At 38.3% G+C, this 27,062-nt stretch overlaps 1 protein-coding gene, 1 long non-coding RNA gene and 2 pseudogenes across 2 annotated transcripts in view; 1 reads left to right on the forward strand and 3 right to left on the reverse strand.

The window, feature by feature from the left end:
- The window catches only part of LOC146482798 (uncharacterized), a 123,737-nt gene that overhangs the window by 37,311 nt on the left and 59,364 nt on the right, over positions 1 to 27,062 (forward strand). The window contains exons 12-13 of the mRNA XM_085106703.1: positions 1,309 to 1,380; positions 8,065 to 8,136. Of these exons, the coding sequence (XP_084962829.1) occupies positions 1,309 to 1,380; positions 8,065 to 8,136 (144 nt within the window). The remainder of the gene's footprint in view (positions 1 to 1,308; positions 1,381 to 8,064; positions 8,137 to 27,062) is intronic.
- On the reverse strand, positions 10,843 to 14,434 carry LOC146482799 (uncharacterized; annotated as a pseudogene).
- On the reverse strand, positions 14,436 to 26,914 carry LOC146482800 (uncharacterized). The gene is made up of 3 exons (XR_014864039.1): positions 26,634 to 26,914; positions 19,127 to 19,218; positions 14,436 to 14,676 (listed from the first exon to the last, which is right to left on the reverse strand). It is a non-coding gene; the product is annotated as an uncharacterized LOC146482800 (long non-coding RNA).
- On the reverse strand, positions 17,729 to 18,572 carry LOC146482801 (uncharacterized; annotated as a pseudogene).

A 27,062-nucleotide genomic window follows, 5' to 3' on the forward strand; every position in this document is an offset into this window, starting at 1 on the left:
GGAATGATTGAAAATGTGATTCAGCCAGGATCTGAACCTGGATCTCCAGATTACCAGTCGGATACCTTAACCACTCGGCCACTGAAGAAAAACACGCTGGTAACGTGGCTGATTATTGAACTCATCAGTAGTGACAAGCTTTGAGAGAAATTTTAATACATTTTCTGCAATCAGGATCATCTCACTGCTAGCTCCCGCTCGATCATCGGTGATGCACGGCCAAATCTATACCAAAGAAAATTGATTTCTATTCCGCTCCCCCTTTACTCACAAGAAAGGGAGGGGACTTAAAATCAATTTTCTTTAATTGATGGTGATGTTCATCAGAAATTTTCTGGAATGTTTACAGCTGGATTTTAACTCATTTTTATATATTAGAAAGTAACTCTCACATACTCACAAGTTACATTTCATGCTAACAAATTAGACGACCGCATTGGAAAACTAGCCAAGAAAGAGGCATTTATCGCTTGAAACGACCACAAGCCTAATTTCCACGACCATCCGACATGCGGTCTTACTAACTCTTCCAAAAAATCGGTATAATGAGCGAACAGATCCTCTATGAAATTACCACCTCTATTAATTATTAACTACAAATTCTAATTCTAAAACTTCACTAATTCTTCAATATTTCTTATATCTCTCAATTTAACCAATCCTTCTAGAAAAACTATCTCCTCCCAAATATGCCCAAAAATCACCCAAACCACAACATAGATTCACGCGATGAACATAGAGTTTTTGGATTGCTTGAAACGTGAACGAGATATTTCCATTAAAGCCATATTAAGTGCGGTAAAATGAGGTTTACGTTAAGAGAAGAAACATGGACAACTGCTTCAGAAATGGTCGCTCTCGGGTGATTTGTTAACAGTCCCTGGAAAACCTTATTCAAGGAAAAATAAGCCAATAGAATGGGATTATGCTTCAACGGTCATTTAGAAAAATCGAGGCAATGGAACTGCAACTTTGTTCAGAGAGTCTCTAAATCTCTTTATAGTCTTAGAATATTAGGGTCTTACCCTATATTTTGTTTAAAGCAATAAGTGATAGAAGAAAACTCAACGATAAACATAAACATATGATAGGTAAAAGAAGTTTGATTATAATCGACTTGCTGGTATAACATTTATTTATCTTTTGGCTCCTTTGAGGAAAAATGAGTTTCAAGTAAGACCTTGTGATTATTATTTATTTAGACAAAAAATAAATCGGTTAACCAACACTAGTAAAGATGTACATTTATAGCTTATACTACACAAGTAACATGGTGGCCGTCATTAAGGTGTGATTATTTGTTCATAGGAACTTGACTGACAACGAGCTGAAGAAACTACCCAAAGGAGTTTTTGCTAACAATACCCAGCTGCGGTGGCTGTAAGTATAACTTCTTCTTTGTCTGTCAAATAATAATCGAGGGGCTGGTTTTGTTTGAAAAGAAATATTGTGTCTCCTATAATAAATTCGTTTTTGCAGCCTTTATTCATTAACTCAGGTATGAATCTGTTCTCAATCAAAAACTGAAAAGGAGTCTGGTCAGAACACGTGGTCGTTTAAAAGTATCGCCGTTTGTGTTGTAAACTTATTGGGGGGGGGGGGGGGATACTTTAGAAGGAAAAACAGGGAAATTTATTGAGTTACGAGAGCTACTTAAAGATCTTTGGTTATATTTGATGCATACGGAATGGATAAGCCTTCCCGCAGTGGACATGTCAACAGTATTTGGATGAAAAAATTATCACAAAAGGGTAAACGGGAGTTGGAGGACGCCATTTGTATCAATACAATAATCTTTGTTTGCATTCGTTGGCTGATAAGCTGCAATTTAATGCATTCTGTAAGGACCGGTTTACAAGCCACTACCTGTCAGCGGATTTGGTGGCTCCACAGTATTGGAAAACGGATCTCCTGTGTATTTTGACAGACGATTTACAGGCAAAGGCGTCAGGATTCAGGAAATATGGTGAAAAGCATCAGTTTCTTATAAAATCGGGGAGACACTTTCGTAGGGACCGCAATGTCAATAAAATTAAAAAAAATTAACGTACACGTACGAGATACGCAGGGATACATCTAGTATCATGACGGCAATCTTAGAATTTTCTCAAAATTCGAACTTTGTACATAAAGTAGTTTTTGAGAAATTGACCTTTCAATGTGTCTATCCTTTACAAAGTATGTACGCCCTTGTGGCAACTCTTTCCATCCAGCTGTTGCGCGTTCTTTGAAAATTTTAACAGCTGGTGAATTCCTGTAACGTTAGGAGTAGCCAGCGTGTTAGACTCTAGAATCAGACACGTGGGAAGCGAGGGATCCGATGCTAGGATCGGTAAGACAAAGATAAAAAGAAACACGGTATCGTAGCGCAACGTCCACCTCTATTGCAACAATTTTACTTGAATTATATTCACAATTTACAATTATAAGCGTATAAACTGTAACTGTAAGCTTGTTGGGTCCTTATTGGCACTTATAACGGATGACTATAGCTAGAAATGTAGCGGCCTTTGCGCGTGATATCTTGAAGTGGAAAGTTTTTTCCCCCATCCAACGGACTTGGAAATTCCACATATTCACGTATTTTACAAATTCCTGACAAAAACAAACATTAAAACAAATCCCGCCATTTAAGAGTGTTTCTGTGTCTACTCTTATTAAGTATGCATAATTAATGTCTCTTTGTTTTCAAGTAACAAGGAAGTAGTCGGAAGTAATGACTCACTCATTCCATAAACTGACACGGTCGTATATTTAAAAGTTTTAGCCAATACAGTGTGTGGATATCATTGAAACTTACAAAGAACTTAGAGAATCCGCATTTTTTTTTGTTGGTAGGTACTTGAATAACAACCAGCTGAAAGAACTGCCCAAAGGAGTTTTTGAACGTTTGTTTTGCCAAAAAAAAAACGTTCAAAAACTCTTTTGTTTTTCTGTTTTGCTTTTTACACAAAACAAAAGACGTAGTCATCTAGAAAAAAAAAGTGGAAATTTATTGAGCCGTGAGAGCAATTGAAAGATCTTTGCTTAGGTTTGATACGGAATTTATAAGCCTTCCCGCAGTAACTACGCGAACAGTATTTGGATGATAAATTTGTAACAAAAGGGGAAACCAGAGTTCCATCACAGCATTTATGTTAACAGAAGAGTCTTTGCGGAGCCGTAACCAGGATAAGACATATTGGATTAAAAAGCGTTCTGTGGTTAAAAATGTTATGAAAAATGAGCTTTCTGCTATCAGGTTCTAGCCTTTAACGTGAAAAATGTGGCGCGTAAACGGAAATATATACAAAAAGGGTGCTAAAACTTGAGAATAAAAAAAGAAGTGTGGAAAAAGCTAAAAGATAAAAATTTAAATGAGGACTAATTACAATAAAATGGAATATTGCCTAGGCAACGGTTTTGGATTATCCGCGTCTACAATTTTTGCTGTGTGTCGGGATTCGAGTGTTTTACGTAAGCGGTAACCGTCACGAGCATTGTCGAAATCAATGCAACGATTGTTTTTCCACGCATGATTGGCAACATTAGAGCCATTAGAATAGTTCTTTAAGTTGCGTTGATGTTCCTTTTTGTGGATTTGGAAGAATCTTCCAGTTTCTCCTATATAGTTCCAAGGACAGGTTTACATGGAATTTTGTAAACAACATCGCATTGAAGATCCGAGGGTTGTCTGAACTTTGGACACGGGAATTCTTGTTGAAGGGTTTTGAGTGGTTTGTTGACAACATGGGTATCATTTTTGCTTTTAAACCCGCAAAAAGGACCATGGCAAAATATGGCATTATGCTATGGAATCGCGATTTCTCTATAGTTCTGTCTTACGCGAGAGACGTCAATATCACGCGGTATTGCCGTGTCACTTCTGCGGGCTGTGATTGGTTCCAAAATAGTAATTGAGATTGCGACACTGAGCTAGGTTGCCCAGTCCGTATGCATTAAATTCGAAATGTTCTGTCAAAAAAGTAGCCTGTGATTGGTCAAAACTGACTGTGACGGGCGTCGCTTTATTCAAATGGTTTTCCGAACTCCCTTGCAGAGTTGATTGAACTTTTCGTTTACTGATTGAAAACGGGCTTCAGTGCTCTCATTTCAACAATTTTCGTCAAATTTACCTCTTCACTGGAAATCTTCATTACAAATAGTATGTTCATTATACAATACTTTTCAATTCATTTTAATAAAAAACCTGCAATTCTAAGAGATCTGAAATGGCGGTTAGTGATTAAATTATCAAAACTTCAAAACAAACTTCCAAAACAATCAAGCGTTTCCAATTAAAAAATATTCCGACTGTCTTCAGCTTAAGTCTTGTAAATTCATTTTTCCATTAACAGAGGAAATGTCACTTTAACAACGTTTAACATTGTCATGAAATTGAACGTCACTGGCCATTTGGGAAGTTAATGTTAATCTGGCAAGAGTTCAAAATGGAACAATCAAAAAGATTGGAGAACAACTGTCAGTGTTCGGCGCTCGTCGCGTTTACAGTTGTGGCCGTGCTGTGTAAACAACTTTAGAGCATCTTCCCGGTTCTACCAGTCGATCAAACATTTCCTTCTGGGTTTCTACGGCGTTTTGACTGTAGGACTGGATGGAGGTAGCCTTTTGGTAGGCGTGCCAAGCGAGCTCAGAGATTGCCAGTGGATCAAAATGACCTCGAAGACTTTGAATAACTGTTTTTCGACCCGCGGAGTTGGTAAAGTTTCCCTCGTTTTGGATTTCTGTCTTCTCGACCATTCTTTTCATGATGTTGGCCAGTCCGTCTCTCTTCAGTGGAAGCTTCTCATACCAGATGTCTTCTCTGGATGGGCTGGAAAAAAAATTCGCCGATACCCTCTGGTCTGTGGCTTAAATACTTCTTTAACGCAAGGTACGGATCTCTCTCACCATCCTTTCCATGAAATATTTGTTGCACTTCCGTCTTGCTTTTGGGTTGTCAGTTTCCCCGGTTCTCGTTTTTGTGGAACGCTCTGTGTATTCATAGAATTTTCCTCGGTCTGTGAAGTCCTGAACCTTACAGTGGAAGTGTTCTCATCGGCCTGTCATGCCTAACAATATGGTGTTGTTCCACCATATAAGATGTAATAACTGTCGCGGAATTATCAAACCAATAGCACCACTCGTCCACAGCTTCTCTATATGACTTTCATCTAACGGATCAGCCGTGTTAGGACGGTTTTCTTTTCCTTCGGCCTTAGTTGCTTTCTTTTTAAAGCAAGCTTCTTTTTAAGTTTTTCATCCTCTCAGATGTCGAAAGACTCGTCGTTCTTTCTTTCGAGAAAAAAAAAATATTCTTAAACCATTTCGGTAAGTGCTCAGGGTGGACGGCTTGTATTATTCGCCAAGTCTATCTTTTCTTGTATCTCGTATTTCGAGAAAGAAGTGCTTCAGCAGGTCGGCAGCGTTGGCTTTGTTGTTGCTTGTCTGCTGCAGCTTCTGGCCATATCGATCATTGTACCAAGCTTGAAGGCGACGAGCAGCACTCAGTTCCTTTGACAGTTTTCTTTGAATTCGCGACCTGCTTTTTTTCTGGAACTCTTCAATCTCCTCGTCGTCTAAGATAACAATGCTACTTCTTTTCTTTCTCGGCTCAGTTTGGGGCTCAGTTTCGTTAGCTTTCGGCTCGCTATCTTTACTTGGCGACTCTACTGTTTCGCTTTCGGTATCGATGGTGTCAAACAACTCTTTGAAAAAAAACATTTGGCATTTCGCCCAATTCATCACTACGGAAAACAATATTGGACCTCGACAACTCTTCCACTGAATTTCCACGCTTCTTCTGTTCCAATTAAACGATTTTAGACATTAAGACACGAAAAATTACGAAATTGCCGGCAAATTTCAAATATCCCGCGACGAAATTTGTTTGCGCGTGCAAAATGTTGCCATGGATACGTTTGCAGGTAGCAAGAATATACATTTTGACTAGGCGCTAAATAATTTATTTTCAGTTTTACTAGTCTATATAATGGATGAATCGCGATACAAAACTAATTCCGACTTTGAGATGGCAATACGGCATTATATTGACGGCGTTGCAAGAAAAAAAAAATCCGTATTGGGTTTCGTTGCTACGCGACTCCGCCCAATAACGGAATATAATTTCCCCAAACTAGCGGTCAATATAATGTGGTATTGCCGTCTCAAAATCGCAATTAGTTTATAATATTAGAATAAATTATTATGCTAAGAGAAGACTTGCTGAACATGCAATGTTATTGTTTTCGCCGAAGAGCATAACCATCAAATAATAGTAGCAGGGCAACGGTTAGGGGTCACAGCTTGCGGTCGACAAGGTCGCAGGTGACAAGTCATAGGTTACCGGTGTAAGAAAGACAGAAACAAAGAGTGACCAAGAAAGCGGTCATTGCGCTTGTGGTCACTATCGACTTGGGTGAGAAATTGAAGAGAAACGCAATGGCAGATGATGAGCCATGAAATATGTTAGCTAAGTTGTTTAAACAGAGATCAACTTTGGATTCCATAAATTTGAAAAGTATGTTAACTTATTTCTATCTGTTAGAAAGTATATCTCACCTAAGCACAAGTTACAATTCGTGCCAACAAATTACAAGACCGCATTGAAAAACTCGCAAAGAAAGAAGAATTTAACACTTTAAATGACACCACCGTAATAAAAGCTAAAAAGGAGTCTAAAATTTACCGGTCAGAAGACGTGGTCGTTTAAAAGTGTCCCCGTTCGTGTTGTGAACTGTCTGGGGGCATGCTTTAGAACAAAAAAGAGTAAATTTATTGAGTTACTAAAGCGATTGAAAGAAAGACCTCTGGTTATATTTGATGCATGCGGAATGGATATGCCTTCCCGCAGTGGACATCTGAACAGTATTTGGATGACAATTAAAAAAAAAAAAGGGGAAACGGAAGTTCGATGACACCGATTATATTAATAATTTTTTTTTTTGTCTTTGGCTGATAAGCTGCAATTTAACGCTTTTTGTAGGGCCGGTTTACAAGCTACTACCTGTCGACAGATTTGGCGGCTCGAGAGTATCCGAAAACGAACCTCTTGTATATATTTGACAGACGATTTACAGCCAATGGTGTCCGGATTCAGGAAATATGTTGACAAACACCAGTTTTCTTATTAAATCGGGCAGACACTTTCGTACAAACCGCAATGTCAATAAAATTTAAAAAAAAAAATCGGATGTTGTAATAGAAGTACGATTTACATTGGGATACACCTGGTATCAGTGAGCCGGCCTTAAGTTGAAATACCCTGGCAATATTATAATTTTCTCAAAATTCGAACATTGTACATAAAGTAGTTTTTGAGAAATTGAACTAGCCTTTAAAAAGTATGTACGCCTTTGTGGCTACTCTCTCCATCCAGCTGGCATAAGTTCTTGGTAAAATTTAATAGCTGGTGAAATCCTGTAACGTTTTGAGTAGCCTGCGTGTGAAGCTCTAGAACAGGGGAGGGTAGAGGGAAATCAGTCACACGGGAAACGTGGGAACCGATGCTAGGATCGGTAAGACAACGATAAAAAAAGAAATACTGTATCACAGCGTAACGTCCACCTTTATTGCAACAATTTTACTTGAATTATATTTACAGCTCACAATTGTAAGCGTCCAAAGTGAAACTGTGAGCTTCTTGGGTCCTTATTGGTCGTCCGATGCAATGGCTTTTTTTTATGTAACGCGGGAATTGGAATGACGGCATATCTGCGGTTATAACGGATGACTAGAAACGTAGCGGTCTTTGCTCATGATATCTTGAAGTGGAATGTTTTTTCCCGCATCCAAGGGACTTGGTCAGTATTGACATATTTCAAACATTTCTGAGAAAAAAACAATCATTAAAACTAGTCCCGCTATTTATAAGTAATCCAGTGCCTGATGAATTATGCATACATACTGCCTCTTTGGTTTTAAGAAAAAAGGATTCTGAAGCAGTCGGAAGAAACGACTATTTTATCGAATCACCCATCCCATCAACTGAAGCGGTCCTGTTTTTAAAAGTTTTAGCCAATAAAGTGTGTGAATATCATATAAACTTACTAAGAACTTGGACAATCCTCATTTTCTTGTTGGTAGGTACTTGAGTAACAACCAGTTGAAGGAACTACCCAAAGGAGTTTTTGATAACAATAAACAGCTGCAGGAGCTGTAAGTATAACTACTCCTTTGTCTGTAAAACAAAACTCCAGGGGCTGGCGCTGCTTGCTGAGAAATCTGGTGTTTATCTTTCCTAAAGTATATTCTCGCGTGCAGCCTCAATTCAGTAACTAGGTGTGAATCAATTCTCAATCAAAAAGTAAAAACTAGTTTGAAATGTAGTAGCAATTGATATTGAAAACGTCAGTGTTAACTCACTACTGACCAAATTATTTGAAAGATTTCGTTTTAAACAGTTCTTGTCTCATTTACAAGTTGTTTCGTGTTGTTGTTGTTGGTTTTTATTTTGTATTCTCTCTTGCTCTTTTTTCTTTTTGCTTGTGTTTTTGTTTTATCTTTCTGTTTTGCATTTTACACAAGTCAAAAGACGTGGTCATCTAGAAAAACAATGGAAATTTATTGAACTGCGAAAGCAATTGAAAGGTCTTTGCTTAGGTTTGATGCGGAATTTATAAGCCTTCCCGCAGTGTACACGGAAACCGGCAGCATTTGGATGATAAATTTGTAACCAAAGGGGAAACGAGAGTTCCATCACAGCATTTAGGTTAACAGAAGAATGTTTGTTTAGATTTTTTTGCTGATAAGCTGCTATTTAATGCACGCTACTACCTGATGGCGAATTTTGCGGCCCGACAGTATCGGAACACGAATATTCTCTGTATTTTGACACACGAGTTAGAGCCAAACGAGTCCTGATTCAGGAAATATGTTGCAGAGCACCAGCTTTCTTGTCAAATCGAGCGGACTCTTTCGTTCAAACCGCCCTAATTATATACCAGCCAAAGTTGAAATATATCGGCTGCCAAAATATGCGTTCGATTTACGCTTGGATACACATGGTATCATGTGAACCGGCCTTTTAAATTAAAGTTGAAAGACCTCGGAAATCTTAGAATTCCCTTAAAATTCGAACGTGTTATACATAAAGAAGCTTTTGAGAAATTGACCTTTTGAACTGTGACAGTCTATCCTTTACAAAGTATGTACGTCCTTTGTGGCAACTCTTTCCCTCCAGCTGGCGTGTGTTCGTTGTAAAATTTAACAGCTGGTGAAATCCTGTAAACCGAACTTTACGCAACTTTACGAGAATGCGTAAAGTTGCGTAAAGCGTAAGTCCTTAAAGCCGAAGTAAACCTTAGGTTTAATTCCTATGTAAAGGTGCTTAAGGGCCCGTAAAGTAGAATTGGCTAAGATTATATTCTTCATATCATTTGCGAAGCAAAGATTAGTTGAAGATCTCTTGTGGACTCTCTTAGCTTCTCTGAGACCGATGGACTTTTCCAGGGCTTATTTTTCAATTTTAATTTCTTAAATACAATTGGCGACAAATACTAGTCCAGTTACTAGATAGTCTTCCAAATGGAAGGAGAATTGCAGACTGAGAAATTTTTGGCGAAGTCGTCTTTATCGGTAGAGCCTTTGCAGTCACTCGATGTAACTGTCATATACCCAGAACTGCGCTACGTCACCCATTCTTCTTTGAAACGAGACAGATTATTTTACCGCGCGTTTTTGGATTTAGTGCTTGTATTTAACAGTGTTTGGAAATTTTAGCGATTTTTAGAAGACTAAACGTTAACTTTCGGACAAAACAGAACAATGACGAAATAGCAAATTTACAAAACTTTGAAGAGACCGTAAATTTGCGCAAAGCTGTACATAAACTTTACGCGTCCTTACGTAGCCTCGTAAAAGTTCAATGTTTATGAAGTAACGTAAGGTAAAGATGAGGTTTAAGTCGTTAATAAAGGGACTTAAAGATCAGATAAAGACTCTTGATTGGCTGCATTCTTAAACACAATCAGGAGTTTCTACTGCTTGCCCGTCCCATGGTCCCTTTGCCAAGAGTACTCTTTATATTGAATGTGAATATTTGAAACTTTTTGTATCGCCGCAACAGAATTCACATTTGATATTCGGGCATCGAATGGAGTTATTTGATCTTTTTGATTTTAAAGTCAACGGGCCTCTGGAGCAAGAGTAATACTCGGATGAACAAAGCATGGGACGATCTTATGAACGGTCACAAATATAACCAAAATTCTTCGCCCGAGCTTCACAGGGTTAGGATGACGAAAACACACGATAGCACGGTGATGTGGTACGCTGAAATGGTTACAAAGACAGTGAAGAGTTTGGCCGTGTGTTTTCAGCATCAAGTTACATTAAAAAATGAACGAAATAAAGCTGGTCATGATTTCAAATCAGAGCTCCAAACAATGTGCAAATATTCTCAAAAAGGCAGAAAATGGATGGAAAATGAATCCATTAAATATCAATAGGAGATTGATTTTAGACGCTGTGAACTGTTTCCAAACTGAAGCCGGTCCCGTCATGACATTCCTCACATTCAAAAATGTGGGGAAGCGCTAACTTCAGTGATTCAAAAAGAATTAATGGGATTTTATACAAAAATGGGAAAAACGATAAACTCTGCAGTGTAGCACTTCTAATACTCACAGGGAGAGTATGCAATTCTAAAGGCCGCGTATTTACAATCCAATAAGAACCTTTTATTTTAACACATCTAACTTGTACAGTAAAATTTTACAGTCCTAAATCTGGTTAAGTCAACAACCTACACCCTTAAGTCTACAGTAATAGTTTTGCAATTAGACATAATGTACTGAGACGTACTGGCGTCTCAAAGAGGCCCCAACTCCCTCCCCCCCCCCCCCCCTACCCCTTCCCCTTAGGAAGGCTTGAAACTCAGGTTAAAAAAGGCATGGACGTGCGAATGTAGAGGTAGTTGAATACACAAAAATATCCATAGGTCTAACCAAGCCAGGACAAAAAGAACTATTTATTACAAGAAAAATAGCAAGTTTAAATAAAGCTGATCCCAAAAAGTCCTTGGCACTGTTGTAACTTCTAAACCTAAAAATCCCTCCTTTGAGGGCACACCCCTCAAAGTAAAACAATTTTTCCTAGTCTTGAAAATAAACACAAGAATAAGATCCGAATTACATATATATTGAGCTAAGTTGTGTAACTCCATACAAGAGTGTTGCAGTTTTCAATTAACAATCTGTAGTATTACAGAAAGAATTGTATAAAGCATGCCATCATTTTCTAGATAAATAATTAACCTTTTGTTCTTTAACAGAAGCTAAATTGTATTGTTTTTTTTAAAGAGTACTTAAGGAGTTACTGTAATAACGTTAACCTGAGCCTGAGTCTTAGACCTGAGTTACGGTAACTCAAAATGGGTAAACAACTGCTACACTGTACTCTTATCGCGGTATGATATCAATTTGAAAAACTGGTATCAGCCCACTTTGATGCATTCAAAGAATACCTTTATTGTCTCTTACATTCTCTTTAAATAGGTCCAGCTTAACCAGTGTCTCATGGGGAACAGCTGCTACAGAACTGCTGTTGCTAGCAGTATTATGTCATACTTCACTATTTTGTAGCATTTTCTAAAGTACATGTACCTAGGCAAGACGTCCTAGGGCAAGCAAATCTAACTTTCAAAAATTGCCATTGTTCATGGCCGGATAAGGCATTTTACATTGCCTAGTCGGGTAGGTGAGTGGCTTTCTCCCAGGTCAACGCAAATTATTTCCTTTTCTGCGATATAACTGAAATGGATAGACCGAGATGAAAGACAGAAAGAGACCTACAGCCTGTAGGAACTAGGCTACATTTAGCCCTCAACTGGCTAAACTCAAAGGAAGGGAGGTTAATTACCCATCTTTCTCTCCAAATCAGAGAGAATCCAGCCTTTCTTTATAATTTGACCTAAATGATTGCTGTTAATAAAGACAAAAATGCTACAAAATAGAAAATGTTGAATTACATTGTGCTTAGTCACATCATGAAAATTCTAATAAATGAACACACCATGTTTTGCATATTGACAACTGTGAACTACTTTTCAAGGCAAAGTGTGTCCATTCAAAAGTGTTTTTTTTTTATCTAGCCAAATGGCCTAGCTAGACCAAATACGATTGTGAATGGAACACTTTCGAATCTTTCTGATGCAACAAACATGACCAAACAGCTAATCTGAATTTCCAAGATATGATGTTAAGCAATGTTTCCTAGTAACAACATCTAAGAATCTCCCTCTTGATAATACATCATGGTACATATAGAATTAGCAGAAAGTGCGCTGGATTGGACACACTATCTGCTTTTCAACTCCATTAATTTTCTCATATGCAGCAGCAAACTTACAATGGTATCTTTGCACAGGCATAAAGTTTGCAGGTCAAGGTTGATTGAAAGTTCTTAATTTCCAGATCTCCACAGGGCGACGATAAAGTTCCCTCTGCAAATCCTCTTTGTACCAGTTGACACATGCAAAAACATGCTTCCGGTAGATATCCTCTTCGAATCGGATGGTGCTCACTACGAAAAATTTTACAAAGCTAGGTCTTATCGCTGCTGTAGGTTTAATTTGACCATCACGATCTGCCCATGAAGCCATCACCCTTGGTGATCAAAGGGACCTGCATTCCAACATAGAACCAATCTTCTCTCCAGCTAATATGACAGAACTATATTTTCTACACATTTCACTGACCATGCCCTGTTCTATGTGCTTCTCAGGGTACATAGCTTGGTAGGTTTCTGCTAGGAGCTGGTGATCATCGGAATCCAAAGGGATCAATTTATTTGAACTTGGCAGCTTAAGGCAGCTTATGTCTGACCAGTTAATGGTGCCCAGTTGTCCATGAGCTGACATATGAAACAACACTGATGAGCCAATGGGTATGCTTACAGGCATCTGTGATGTTTGGTACTTATTGAAGAAGGGAGTGAAAGTTTCACTGTGTTCCTCAGGTAAGGCAACATTGAAAACAAATTGCTCTGAAAGAAACTTCCTCATGAGTTGGATTTCGATTGACCTGTTGTTAGTGGCAGTACTACCAAGGATGCCGTTGTAGCGTTCGAAGGCAAAGCACCAAAAGCTGTAGACAGGGCCATAGTCTTCAATACACTCCTTCAAGTGGCAATGAAGATGCATATTTATACAAACATCATTCTTTCCATATAGTTCCTCAAACTGACGGCAAAACTTAAGCAAAAGCATGTCAGCTTTGTTTAGATCATTGTGTGAAAGAACTGGAACAGTGAGAAGGCGACATGCCATTACGAAGGAATGCCAACAGTTCAAATGCTCATTTGGTAGCAGACCATGAAGAACATTAGTTGAGTAGATAATTGTCCAGTTTTTCCACTGTGAAGCTTCGTATTTCCCATGGTTAGAGGCAATCTTATGTGGTAATCTTCCAAAACCAGTTCCTACATCCAGCTTGGTAATCCCTCCTCTCCATGTGTGCATATCTTCGGTGTAAATGTAAGCCATTACATCGTCTTGGCCAGTGTTCTCTGTCAAATCCAGAGAAATCCCTTCCAGTCTTGACAGACACGGAGAAGCTTTTAAAACATTTGGAGCAAGCCCTTTCAGCTAAATGGCCTTTAAAACCACAAAGTTTCCTAGTAGCTGGAAATATGTCAGATGCTGCCAAAAGAATTTCACCACGGAATACAAGAGGAATGTGACTCAGACATGAATCAGCCGTATCCCTTTCCAAAGGACTTGCATCCCATCTACTAAAGGCTTTAAAAATGGGTTTATACTCTTGGGCATAGTTTCCATATCTGGTATGACACCTACAAGAATTACATTGACTCCCACTTAAAGCGCTCTTCCCTTGGTAAGTTAAGTAGGACTAAGTAAATTACTCCCACTGAAACATCACTCCGTCTTGAATAGGGCTGAAACCAGTCCACATTTAAGCCAAATGCTAAACTTCTTGGTGATTTTAAGAAGTCTTGTCCTTTGAACGTTAAAAAATCCTTCCATACTTGGCCATCATAAATATCACTGATAACCCCATTTGTGACTTGTCGCTGTCTCCAATGCTCACACTTGTCGGCAAAGTTGGGCCTTTTCAGCAAGGTCTCAAGCTGGTTTATCACACTGTTAAAACAGTACACTTTAAAAGGATAAAAACATTCCTTTCCGTTTGACAGCACAACTCTTTTTGCCAGCCTCGCTCCACATTCCCTTGCTCCCTTACCCTTCTTAAAAGCTTTGTGCATACAGCACTCTGCAACAATCCTTCCTCCAATTTGTTGAGTGCAGTCACCAGGGTCATACAGGGATGAGCAGTTGGGACACACCACGTATTTAACAAAATCATCACGGTCAAGGTTAACCAGTTGTCGTAGTACGTAAAGGGAAGTTGGGAACATAGTGCAGAATTTAACAAGATATTCACAATGACATGTTGTGCCAACCAGATGCAAGAACTGAAAAGGAAACGAAAAAGCCATTCAAGCCCATTGCTGCTAATTTTGCAATTTGCTTTCCAGAGAAGGATAAAAAGAACGAACTACTGGAGCAGGGATGTCATTTTCTTGGAGACTGTAGACTTGTCACGTGGTTCTGGGAGAGGCTGTTCTTTGCCTACAGTGTAAGTCATCAAGAATTGCCTCAGGAAAATCATCCCAAAATTCAGGCTCTTCATCTTCTGCATTTTCTTCCTCATCCACATTTTGAGCATCTTTCTCATCCTGTAGAAAAAAGGATAACTGTCTTTAATACATAGGGGGCAAAGTTACTGATTGCCAATTGGTCGAAAAAGAGGGCATTTTCTTGCCACTGATTATCTGAGCACCCAATTTCTACATTTAGATGGTTTCTTCATTTTGTGCTGCGGCAACAATGACTTCTTTCAGGTTCTTTGGGGTTTGACTCTTTACAGGGCTTCTGATATTATGCGATGTTGCGATTTTGTATAATTGACCTAAAATCGTAACAAATCGCATAATTCATGAAAAATCGCAGAATTTGTACAAAATCGCACAATTTAAGAAAAAAAGAACAAAAATCTCCCTTAATGTTAAGTTCTCTGATAATTTAAGCGTTATCTCAAGGAGTTTTTTCTTTCAAAAGGCGTCAAAAATCACCTGGAAGCCTTCCTTCCTTGACCATGCGAACAGACAGGCGTTCTATGCTTCATTTTACATGTTGGGGACCTGGTGCTGGTTTTCAATATTAAGCGAGTGATCATTGGCAAGGAATAAACAATCGTTAAATTGTGTAAATATACCAATCACAATCATTGATATATTTTTAGGACGTCATTTGATCCCTTCATACTTGCAATGTCGCCTGGGTATTGGCGTGAAAACTGCTCGAAAGTCACTTGCAACATGTAGTTATTTTGTTTTAATTGAAACAAACATCCTCATTATGATAAGTTTGTTGTTAAAACGCCGAGCGCTTCTTCGCAGGAGAAAAAAAGATCGCACCTTCCTGTTTAAAATATTTGGACAAAAGACAGGGCAAGAAAGTACCCCGAAGGAACATTTTATGTTGACGATGGTCTGTTGTTTTGCTCTTCGTGCAATATAAATGATAGTGGTTGATCATCTTCGAAAGTTTGTGACCTTGAAGCTGAGTCAGACAAGCGGAACGCGGAAAAAAAATGCATGTGGGGAGCAACAAACGCTGACTTGACCAAATTAGCAATATCTGATTTTCAATAATTTGAAATGAGGCAACAAATGATTTATATCAGCTGTTTCTTCATTTCTCCGTGCTCTAATTGCTTCTTGAACAGCAAAAATTGGATTGTGCTCCTCTTTCGACCTCATAAAACAAGGTTAAATTAGCTAAAATGAAATTGCATAGTTTGCCGCACAATAGGCCTTTCTTGTCGCATAATGAGACTTAAAAGTGCCGCATAATTTCCAAATTTTTGTCGCACCCTATCAGAAGCCCTGTTTAAGGCAGATTGTGCCAAAAAAATACTTGGAAATTACAGTCGAACCAGGTCAAGCGTACCCCTTTAGATTCTATTAATGAATCTATTATTTGAAAATTGAACCCGTTAGTCGTTTCAAGTATTCAAATCAAAATTAGATTTCTGATTGGATTATACGAACCAGGGTACAAATAATGCATGAAACCAGAAAACCAGAAAGCCCGCGAGAAAAACTCCTCTCAATATATTCAGAGCGGCAATTCTTGATTTATATAATAGTGGATTTTCCAAAAAGCAGATTTCTCGTGATTTACAGCAGTCGACGCGTACTGTCAGAAAGAAAATTTGCATTTTTAAACCAGGCACGGTGGGTCCTGTCGCGTAAATTTAAACTCACTAATGATCACTAAATGAACATTTTACGTTTGTACACTTGCGTTTTTTCCGTTAGTTATTCAAAAACAAAAATGAAAAAGGACTGAAAGCCGGCGTTTTATTATAATAAACGGTTCTCTTTTTGAGGTATATGCAAATTTATAATATAGCGAAAAGTATGCGAACTCACAATGAAAGATGTTCATTTCAGTTGACCTTCGACAATGGCAGCACATGTGTTGCGCTATTCGTCGACGTATAATGGACAGTCTGGTGAAATAATAATATATACCAAACTTTTTCATGCTACAAGGTAGGTAATGCTATACATGAAAGATAAATTGGAATTTCCCGACTCATTTGCAAGCGCTTGACTCTGTGCTCTTGCCATGACCAAATTTGCATAACGAATTATATGAATGTGTCAACAACATGCAGGAACAGTTTGAACGGACGAGCTGTTTCAAATGTACTGTAGTTTGAATTTTACAGGCTATTGCTTTTACTGTTAGCGCGGATCTATGTTCTGCGAATTTTAATTTGATCATTGATCCGTGTTAACAATGAATAAATGAATGCATTCTTTGAAACGACTAATGGGTTCAATTTTCAAATAATCGATCCATTAATAGGGTCTAGGGGGGTACGCTTGACCTGGTTCGACTGTAAGTGCTACAGCAACAAAGGAAATTCCTCAAAGTGAACTTTCATTTCTTACAAGAAACAGCAAAAAATTATTTGCTGCACAACTAGGCAATTTGCAAAAGTTTTGAAAATACATATGAAAATGAATCCTTAATTCTACTCGGCCTAGTGCGATTACATAACATTGCATTGATGTACTGCAATAATTGATTTTTTTTTTCTGTTAAAAATCACTCAAAAGAAGACAATGAAGTTTGAGTGATTTGAATGAAATATACAAATGTTATTAATAATTTGCCCTGATTTTTGGAATTCTCTTAACATTTATGTCTTTATCAGAGTAGGAAAATAACATTTTCTGTAAGATTATTCAAGTTGACTTTCCGATGTTCTCTTTTCCAGTCTAGTAATCACAGTGCTCCTCATGAGACTTTTGCCGCATTCAGACTAGGTGTTTAGGTAACATTCTTTGGAACAGGCAATAGTCTGAACATACAGACCATAGCTTTTATTTGGTGCCCAAGTAAAAATCTCAGTACCATGATCAAGCACAGGTAGTACAATGACACAGGTCATTAGCATGGGTACTGGTCTGTCAGTTGCCATGCTTTTCCGCCGTGCTTCCCGACAGTAAACAAAATGGAGATTGTTATATTGACAAATAAGAATATGACTGCTCCTTGGGCACCAAGGATTAAGTGGCTGGGCACAGGGCCCTGGCATGGTTACCTAGTCTGAACAGGGCCTTAGTACTTAGTACTTAGTTCCCGCCCCACCTCCAAAAGATAAAAAATTTCTCGAGCTCTGCTTCATAGCAAAAGTCTACAAATCTAAAATATTCGAATAAGTAAGGATTTAGTTAAACATTTGACAATAAAAATCTGTGATAAAATATTGTAAAACATAGCATGACGTTTCGACGTTTCCAGAACGTCATTATCAAGTGAAAGTAAAATAATGAAATCAAGTATATATAGTGATGAGATGAATAAATTGAAAGTTAAACAAAGAGTTTGGCTCTAATGTAGTCGCCCTGGGTGTTTAAATTGGGTCTTATTGTTATTATGTACAACATTTCATAAACAAGACAATCCCATTTCCTGCTACACTTTTTGAGCATTCTAAATTGGCTCTCATTGAGTAGGCCAATGTTCCCATGGGCATCTCTCGGATGGCGACCAATGGCAGAGTATCGATGATCAGCGATATGTTGAAACAAATGGTGCGTCGTATATCCGACGTAATTTGAATCACACGAATCACATTCAAAACAGTAAACAACGCTATGCTGATTTACGATGCGTGGCTTGATCTCTTTAAGCTTTAGGTCTTGCTCAAGTTTCTTACTGGTGTAAATTGGTTGTACATCAAAGCCGATTTTTGAACTGAGATTGCGCATTTGCCTTTTGACCATTTTCGCTGAGACTTGATCTTTGAACGGAATACTGACTCTTAAAGTTTCATAAGGTTTTGTCTCAGCATCTGGTGTAGAGAAATAATCACATTTGTCGATGATACAATTCACCAAAGAACTACCAATTTAGGGTAAGCAAGGTGATGAAACATAGATTTTAGATTCCTACATTCATCGAAGAATGCTTGATGCGTAGAGGACAATTCCTTTGCACAATGAACCATTGTTTCGATAAGACACTTGGTCACCATCTGAGAAATGCCCATGGGAACATTGGCCTACTCAATGAGAGCCAATTTAGAATGCTCAAAAAGTGTAGCACGAAATGGGATTGTCTTGTTTATGAAATGTTGTACATAATAACAATAAGACCCAATTTAAACACCCAGAGCGACTCCATTAGAGCCAAGCTCTTTGTTTAGCTTTCAATTTATTCATCTCATCACTACATATACTCGATTTCATTATTTTACTCTCACTTGATAATGACGTTCTGGAAACATTGAAACGTCGTGCTGTTTTACAATATTTTATCGCAGATTTTAATTGTCAAAATCTAAAATAATATATGTATTATTCCAAAGAGATTATACAAGGTCGTTACATATATACTTTATAATAATAATTATTATTTTCGTTCCTTTCTTTAGCCTTTTTAATATACATGTAAATTTTGATCACAGTTATTTGATTTTTGTCTAACATGTCAATGGAACCTAGTTCTTGTACAATGTAACTCTGCTCTCAAGAAGACTTTTTTTACCTATTTCAGTTTGTGATCAACAAGCATTTAATTAACATTTGTAATAATTACACTAACCTCTACAGATTTATGTGATTCCATGTTTGGAGAGTTTGTTTTGTGATCAGGCAAACCAGAACTGCTTTCAGAATGCTCAGCACTGGAAGACTCTGAAGATAAACCAGTCAAACAAAGAGTGCAAAATTAAACCTTGACATAAATCAACTTTGTTTAACGAGGGTGACACTTAACAGTCTGACGACTGACAAACCTGTGGCCCTTGGATTCCAGATCGAATTGGAATTTAGAAATGTTGGATTTTGTGGAGGGAGGAAAACCAGAGAACCCGGAGAAAAACCCTCAGAGCGAGGACGAGGACCAACAACAAACTCAACCCACGTGACGTCGAGTCCGGGAATCGAACCCGGTTCACGTCGGTGGGAGGCAAGTGCTCTCACCACTGTGCCATCCCTGCTCCCCCATTTCTTATCCAGTCAAAATGTAACATACATGTAGTCCCAGCCTTCTTGTTAGGATTAGTGAAAGGAGGTAATTTTAATTTGCAATAGCAAGTGGATGCCACCTTGTTAATGTCTCTCAGGGGATGATACGAATGAGATGGCCACAGGAAGGATGGAAACCAAACATGAGCTTCAGCATGGTTTTTGACCAAAGAAATATGCTCAAACCAAGAGTGATTTCTTTACAGGCAATGGTTTTTAAAGTGGTATTAATATCTGCTGGATTAGTTTAATACTATTTATGAGAAGGAAATTCCCAAAACAACAATGAATGTTTTCAAAATAAGATGAATTTTGAAAGCAGTTTCAATACTTTTGGAAACAGTTTTTCACAATAGTCGGTACAGAAGCACAATGTCACCATGCGCATAAGTCTGCAGAGTGGCTAAATTTGGGAATGTGTTTGGGATCAGAAAAAGAACAGATATTGGTTCTCTCTTGGTTTCAGAAGACCAATTTTATTATAAAAATGGAACACCTTGTGGATCAGTTCTCAATTTTCAACAAATAATTATGTTTTCATTTAATTACAATAATATTGAGATACAGGTCTGTGGAACTTAGAATGGAAAGACATATCCCTGCCAAAATAGAGGACATTGAGGTCTTCTTAAGGCAACAAAAATCCATTTTCCATTCAGACTTGAAATAATCTACATGTAAATTCTGCTCAAAAATCAAAACCAAGCCTCGGACATCAAACAGATTTTAGAAGACCTGGTAGCCTGCGTAGCAGTCGTTTCCGTTTCCTTCAAGCCAACCGGGGTAAGCGCGCGAGGGCATTTAGCAAAAAGGAGCAAAAAAAGTAGGAGCGGGGGCGAGGGGCGGGGAAGGAAAGGAAACGCCTGCCGCTGAGCCCAGACATTTTACCGAACGCCGTTCGTCAGCGAACGGGAGGCAATGATGTATTACCATTGGCCAATCGTCCGTCAATCAAACTCTTAGACCAAAACGACATTCGGTTAACCGTTTATCAAAGATGAAAATATGGCCGAGGCGGAAAAGAACTCTCTCGAGTGTCCTTTCGATTTCGAGTTTGCTTTGCTTTGGAAACGACTAAACTGCTTTCGCAGGGAGATACGTTAATTCAGTTGAAACCGGAGCAAAGGACTACTTTAAGAGCGAATGTCTATTAACATCAAGCAAAATCAAAATTCTCGGTCACGTTCAAAATATAGTTTTCATTGCGCTTTGGTTTGTTGGTAGGTATTATCGTCTCAACAAACATGGTGTCATTCCTTTTTCAAAATCCCGCCGGAATTTTTAAAAATTTAAGAAAATTTGTTCTGGCTGTCGGCGGGCTCAAAGACACGAAAAGCTGGAAGCAAAATTGGCTGGTCTGAAAGCTTGTTTCGCGTACGAACAAAGAAATTTTTATTCAAACTCTGTAATCATAAATAGATATAGGAGGCCTCAAGTAAATACTTTGCAGGAAAATTTCAGTTCTAACCACGGTCTGAAAAGGAAGTTTTCAATATTTTAGAACGACTTTGTATTTCACGCTACGCGAAATACAAATTTGTACTGGAAACGCGAGGAAGTATTTTAGCCATGTGGGACAAGCTCATTCTGTCTGTAATTGCAGCTGTAAGCAAATGAGTTGATATTCTAAAACATAATTAAAATTTCTCTTGGGTAATTTATCTACTTTTTGTTCGAGCGACGTAAAGTTCGAGAAAATCTTCTAAAATATACTGCAACTTGAAGTAAACAAGTTGCCCGCCGCGATTCTGTTTTCGCTGAGATTTACCAGAAGTTAAAAATGATCGTTCTTATGTGACATTTGACGTGACAGTGGCCCCAAGGGAGCGAAGCCATTTGGGGGCGTTCGGTAAAATGTCTGGGCTCAGCGGCAGGCGTTTCCTTTCCTTCCCCGCCCCTCCCCCCCGCTCCTACTTTTTTTGCTCCTTTTTGCCCAATGCCCTCGCGCGCTTACCCCGCTTGGCTTGAAGGAAACGGAAACGACTGCTACGCAGGCTAAAGACCTGGTAAAACCCTACAGTATGGAAATTTTCTGTTTTGTTTCAAAATATGTTGCTATGCTTTTTTTACTGTAGTGTAAGTGATCTGATCATTAACGAGGCAAAATTCTTTAACTGCTGTAATTAGCCTCACATACTTTAAGCCCAAGAAATTGCTTTGAATAGTGTCTGCGTAAATTATGTGTGTGTTTGCATGCACGCAATAAAATTGCTCTTTGATCTACTTCCAAAACGGTGAGGGTAAAAGGTCGAATGAGTTTGCGGAATGGAATGTGGAAAGACGTGCGGAATGGCATAATTATGCAAAATACGAGTTGCGGAATGACATAATTATGCGAGATACGATTTATGCATAATGACTCACAGAAATACATTAAACTGAAAAAGCGCGCCTTTTTTTGGGCGCCAATTTGCAAATACAGCCTTTTTGTAACCATTTCAACCGAAGAATGCATCACAAAAACCCAAACAATGGTATCTTCGAATTCAAACTTTTTTCCTTCGATTCTCATCGCATAGCCGTTGATGCAACATAGCAGCTCGTGGACTCTTATCGTTCACGAGTGAACACAAGATTTTTAATACATTTGCATTAAAGAGGTTTGTTTATTTACGTAACCTGATTTCCATTCCACACGAGTCGTCCGCCATTACGGGAGATGTATACAACTCAATCGAAGGCTGGTTAAACTTGACATGTTTCAAGCTTTCACAGCGCCTCCCGGGAAAAAGCCGTGAGTAAAGAACCGCCTCTGTTTATTATTGAAACGATTTATGTCACTTGTCGAGGATTTATCTGGTTATGACGAATGTGTTGTGGTTCGGTAATATGCTCATTTCCGTTGTTTTACGTTTTATATTAATCAATTTATCATCCACAGCCAAACACACACACGCAAAAAATAAATAAATAAATGAAAACGAAAATAAAAATTTAACCGCAATCTATACCGCAGAACTCTTTCCCCGTATTTTGACGTGTAGATTTTGGTTTTTTTCTTTTCGAAGGAAGGATCTTGACGTAACAAATTTTCAACTCAAACATTTTATAAGAAACTATATCTAAATATAAGCAATTCGGAAAAGATTTCCGCACAGCCCCATACATTATTTATCCATGCACAACTGTCACACTAACCCACTTCCAAAAACGACGACGGTGAAAACAGTGTGAGTCGCAAAATGTATAGATAATTATGCATGGGGCTGTGCAGATATCTTGACGCAACTCGCACTAAAAATACTGTAAGAGACTAATGTCACTTGAAGCCTCGGTAATTAATACCATACCATAATTCTTATCTACTTTCTTTTCTTTTTCCTTTTTTTTTATTTTAAAGAATCGATATAAGCTTGTATTGTACTGGTTATCCCATACCATGAAATCCCGGTTTTAAGTCCCCCTCCCCTGCTAATAAATCGCCTCGATTTTTGGGCCATCTATTTGTAAACGAAAATTTTATTCCGTGATAAGCCCCTACCACTCTTCCACTTATTGGCCCATCTTTGATCTTTATATAAACACGTAACACCCCTTCCCCCCTTGCCCCTAAAAAAGCCGTTGACATTTCCTTTTTACGTATCCCCACCCGTAACCGGAATTTTACGGTATTATGGTCTGTGCCTCATTACAAGAGCCTGTGAAGTTTTCCTAGAGTCAACCTATTGTTGACTTTTTTGGTTTTCCTTGTTTTATCTGATTGGTGAGTATCACAGGTCTCGCAGAGGTAAACCCATAAATGGTTGGATTGCTCAGTAGCTCAACAACAGTAACTCAAGTAGCTCTACAAACATGTAATGTAACCACACTTGCACCTCAAGGGAAGGGGGGACTCTTACATAAAACTGAAGGGACAAGCTGTCAAAAATGTTGAACAGAATGTTCTAAATTGTACCAGACTCTCTTGGCATAGGTGTGGCCCCAATGTAGTTTCTTTAAGGGTTACCAAAACAAAATATTGAAATAATCAAGCAGTTTCCTCATTGCACAGAACAAAAAAGCTTTCCTTTGAGGCTTTGAAAGCAGAGATTCTGATTTCCACCGCAATGGTACAAAACTGCACATTTTCAACCCCTGTCAGGGACAAGCATTTTGACATTGCCCTAAAATTGACCTCCTATTTCCCCTTGAGGTGTAGAGCAATAATAACTAACTATTCACATGGAGTTAACGTTTCGCAACAACAACAACAACAACAACAACAAGCAAGAGAGGATCAAAAGTATGAATTCTCCATACATGTTCCAATACATACCCAGCTGTTCACTATTTGTGACTTTTTTAGGTCAACCATACAACCAGAGTTTTTTTGTTTTTTGTTTACGTACACATAATTTTTTTAAAAATTAATTTTTATGATTCTTGATGACTGACCTAAAAATAAACCAAGGGGAATCGTCATCATTCCAATAAGTCATGTAAGACCATTAGAGGATTAAGCCCACACATATACTTGATCCTCTCTTATGACAACCAAAACTATATCCACCATAACTTTAGCTGGTAATTCTAGTTGTCATAGCAGTTCCCATGTCCACATACATAACGCTTGTAATACGAAAACTCTACAAACAGTATCTTCATTTAACATAAAGTTTGAAGATCCTTAAGCATAATATAAACAAGGCTGTTTTCACGCCAAAAAATGAGTTGTTCATTGCATAATTAGTTATGTAATGTAATTTGAAAACAACTCAACAAACTTATCGTTTTCAAAGTGATGTTGTAATGTTCTTGCTTACAGTTTGTAAAATGTACAAAAAAAAAAAATTGATTTAATGTGGAACCTTGCCACCATACAACAAAGATGCATTATCATTTAATTAGGCCAAAATTTAAAAGCAAATTCTAAAAACTGATCAATTTTAGTTTTTATTTGTCTGAGACAGTACAAGTATCAGACAAATATGGTCAGTAAAAGAAGAAGAAAAACAAGCCGAAAAACCAGTATATAATACTAACATATTCTTTAAGGCTTTGCCCCACTATAAGCTAGCATAATGTTGAAACACCTACTTAGATACCCACTTCAAAGATCAGAATAATGTATGGGGTAACATGTTTTATACTTTGGAAATAAAATACAATGTGACTGGATTGTTCAGCCATTGTGATGGATGATAGTTGTTACAGTGGTGAAGAAGCTTTCTCCATCTTAGGAATATTTTGGGATGTTATCAGTATGATTTATTTGCAAGTTCTTCTAACTGTAAAGTATACACGCTGAAGGTGATTCCATCACTGATAAGTCAGAGGGACATGCACTATTCATGGTTAAAAATGGGCATGGGTGTTATTTCAACACGTTGCAACAGTTATTGCAGTTCCCCTCCCCCTACCCCTCTCTTCTCCAAAGTGGACTGAATTTCATGTTTCCTCTCTAAAACCAAGATTTTATGGTTTTGGATAACCAGTACAATACAAGAAAGTAGGCTTCAAGTGACATTAGTCTCTTACAGTATTTTTAGTACGAGTTGCGTCAAGATATCTGCACAGCCCCATGCATAATTATCTATACATTTGGCACACACTTTGTTTTCACGCTCGTCGTTTTTGGAAGTGGTTAGTGTGACAGTTGTGCATGGATAAATAATGTATGGGGCTGTGCGGAAATCTTTCCCGAATTGCTTAGATATTGTTTCTAATAAAATCTTGGAGTTGAAAATTTTATTTGTTTCATCAAGATCCTTCCTTCGAAAATAAAAAACCGAAATCTACACGTCAAAATACGGGGAAAGCGTTCTGCGGTATAGCTTGCGGTTAAATTTTTATTTTCGTTTTTATTTATTTATTTATTTTTTTGCGTGTGTGTGTGTTTGGCTGTGGATGATAAATTGATTAATATAAAACGTAAAACAACGGAAATGAGCATGACCGAACCACAGCACATTCGTCATAAATCCTCGACAAGTGACATAAATCGTTTCAATAATAAACAGAGGCGGTTCTTTACTCACGTCTTTTTCCTGCGAGGCGCTGTGAAAGCTTGAAACATGTCAAGTTTAACCAGCCTTCGATTGAGTTGTATACATCTCCCGTAATGGCGGACGACTCGTGTGGAATGGAAACCAGGTTACGTAAATAAACAAACCTCTTTAATGCAAATGTATTACAAATCCTGTGTTCACTCGCGAACGATAAAAGTCCACGAGCTGCTATGTTGCATCAACGGCTATGCGATGAGAATCGAAGGAAAAAAGTTTGAATTCGAAGATACCATCGTTTGGGTTTTTGTGATGCATTCTTCGGTTGAATGGTTACAAAAAGGCTGTATTTGCAAATTGGCGCCCAAAAAAAGGCGCGCTTTTTCAGTTTAATGTATTTCTGTGAGTCATTATGCATAAATCGTATCTCGCATAATTATGTCATTCCGCAACTCGTATTTTGCATAATTATGCCATTCCGCACGTCTTTCCACATTCCATTCCGCAAACTCATTCCACCTTTTACCCTCACCGCTTCCAAAAGCATAAGTATTGTTTATTTGAAAATTTTGGGCTGGAGAAGCTTTTGTTGATTATTCTATTTTTGGTAAAAAGCAACATGTTTACAAACATTGACAAGTTATAGTTGTTGTGCTTTCCTGAGTACAAGCTGTCTTCCATTACAGTACCGCTCAAAAGTAAGTTACCAGTCTCGTCTTGTTTCTCACGAGACAAGAGTTGCGTCTTTCAATACGAGAATCTCGTCTCGCGAGAATCACTGAGATTCTTGCAAGAAGATTCTATCCGTGCCATTTTTAAAACAGCCTGTGCCAACAGTGGATAATTCGGTCAACATGTATGCACCAACTAAGTGGTTATTTTTACAGTCACTCATTAAGATGCCCTGGTTACCCATAATGCACTTGATTTGATCAGAAAGTGACCTTGGACCAGTGACCTGCTTGTTTGTTTGTTAAAGATTTTAGATTTTGCCAGTTTAAATTTATCAATCAGTTGGCAAACACGTAGACCGGTACTTTCCAAAATGTACGTAACACACCTAAGGTCGCTCTTCCATAACAAACGGATGTGTGAATTTATCATAACAATATCAAGCTAAAGTGCTCAGCAACAACAAGAAGTTCGTGACATGCTTACCTTCTGGATTTTGTTCAGTCATAGTTCCATCTTTAGAGGAATACGTTGATCAAAAGGGATCTGGCATAGAATAGGTCGCCGTGGCTGGTCCATCGCCCCAGGTTTTAAAAGCTTCGTTGAAATACAATTGCTTATTCCTGAAAATTTGGCTTTTCGACACAGTTTCATTGCAATGTTCACAGAAAAGTTTCTCCTTGTGCCTAGACGATTGAGAGCGCCGCTGAGATCCCGCACAAACTCCACGCATATTTTGTCCTGTTCCACTGGAACGCAAATAGCCCGTCTTCGGAATCGTAGCCACAACCACTGCGAAATCAAGAATCGGCGAATTCTGCTCAGAGCGGTTTTTCAGTTTTCACTAAGCTAAAAGCACTCTACTATTGCTGGGAACGAGTTTCACCGCGCTGTTTCCCAGGTAACAGCCTCGTC

The sequence above is a fragment of the Pavona decussata genome, unplaced genomic scaffold (genome assembly GCF_977016875.1).
Source record: "Pavona decussata unplaced genomic scaffold, jaPavDecu1.1 SCAFFOLD_43, whole genome shotgun sequence".
NCBI classification, from domain to species: Eukaryota; Metazoa; Cnidaria; class Anthozoa; order Scleractinia; family Agariciidae; genus Pavona; species Pavona decussata.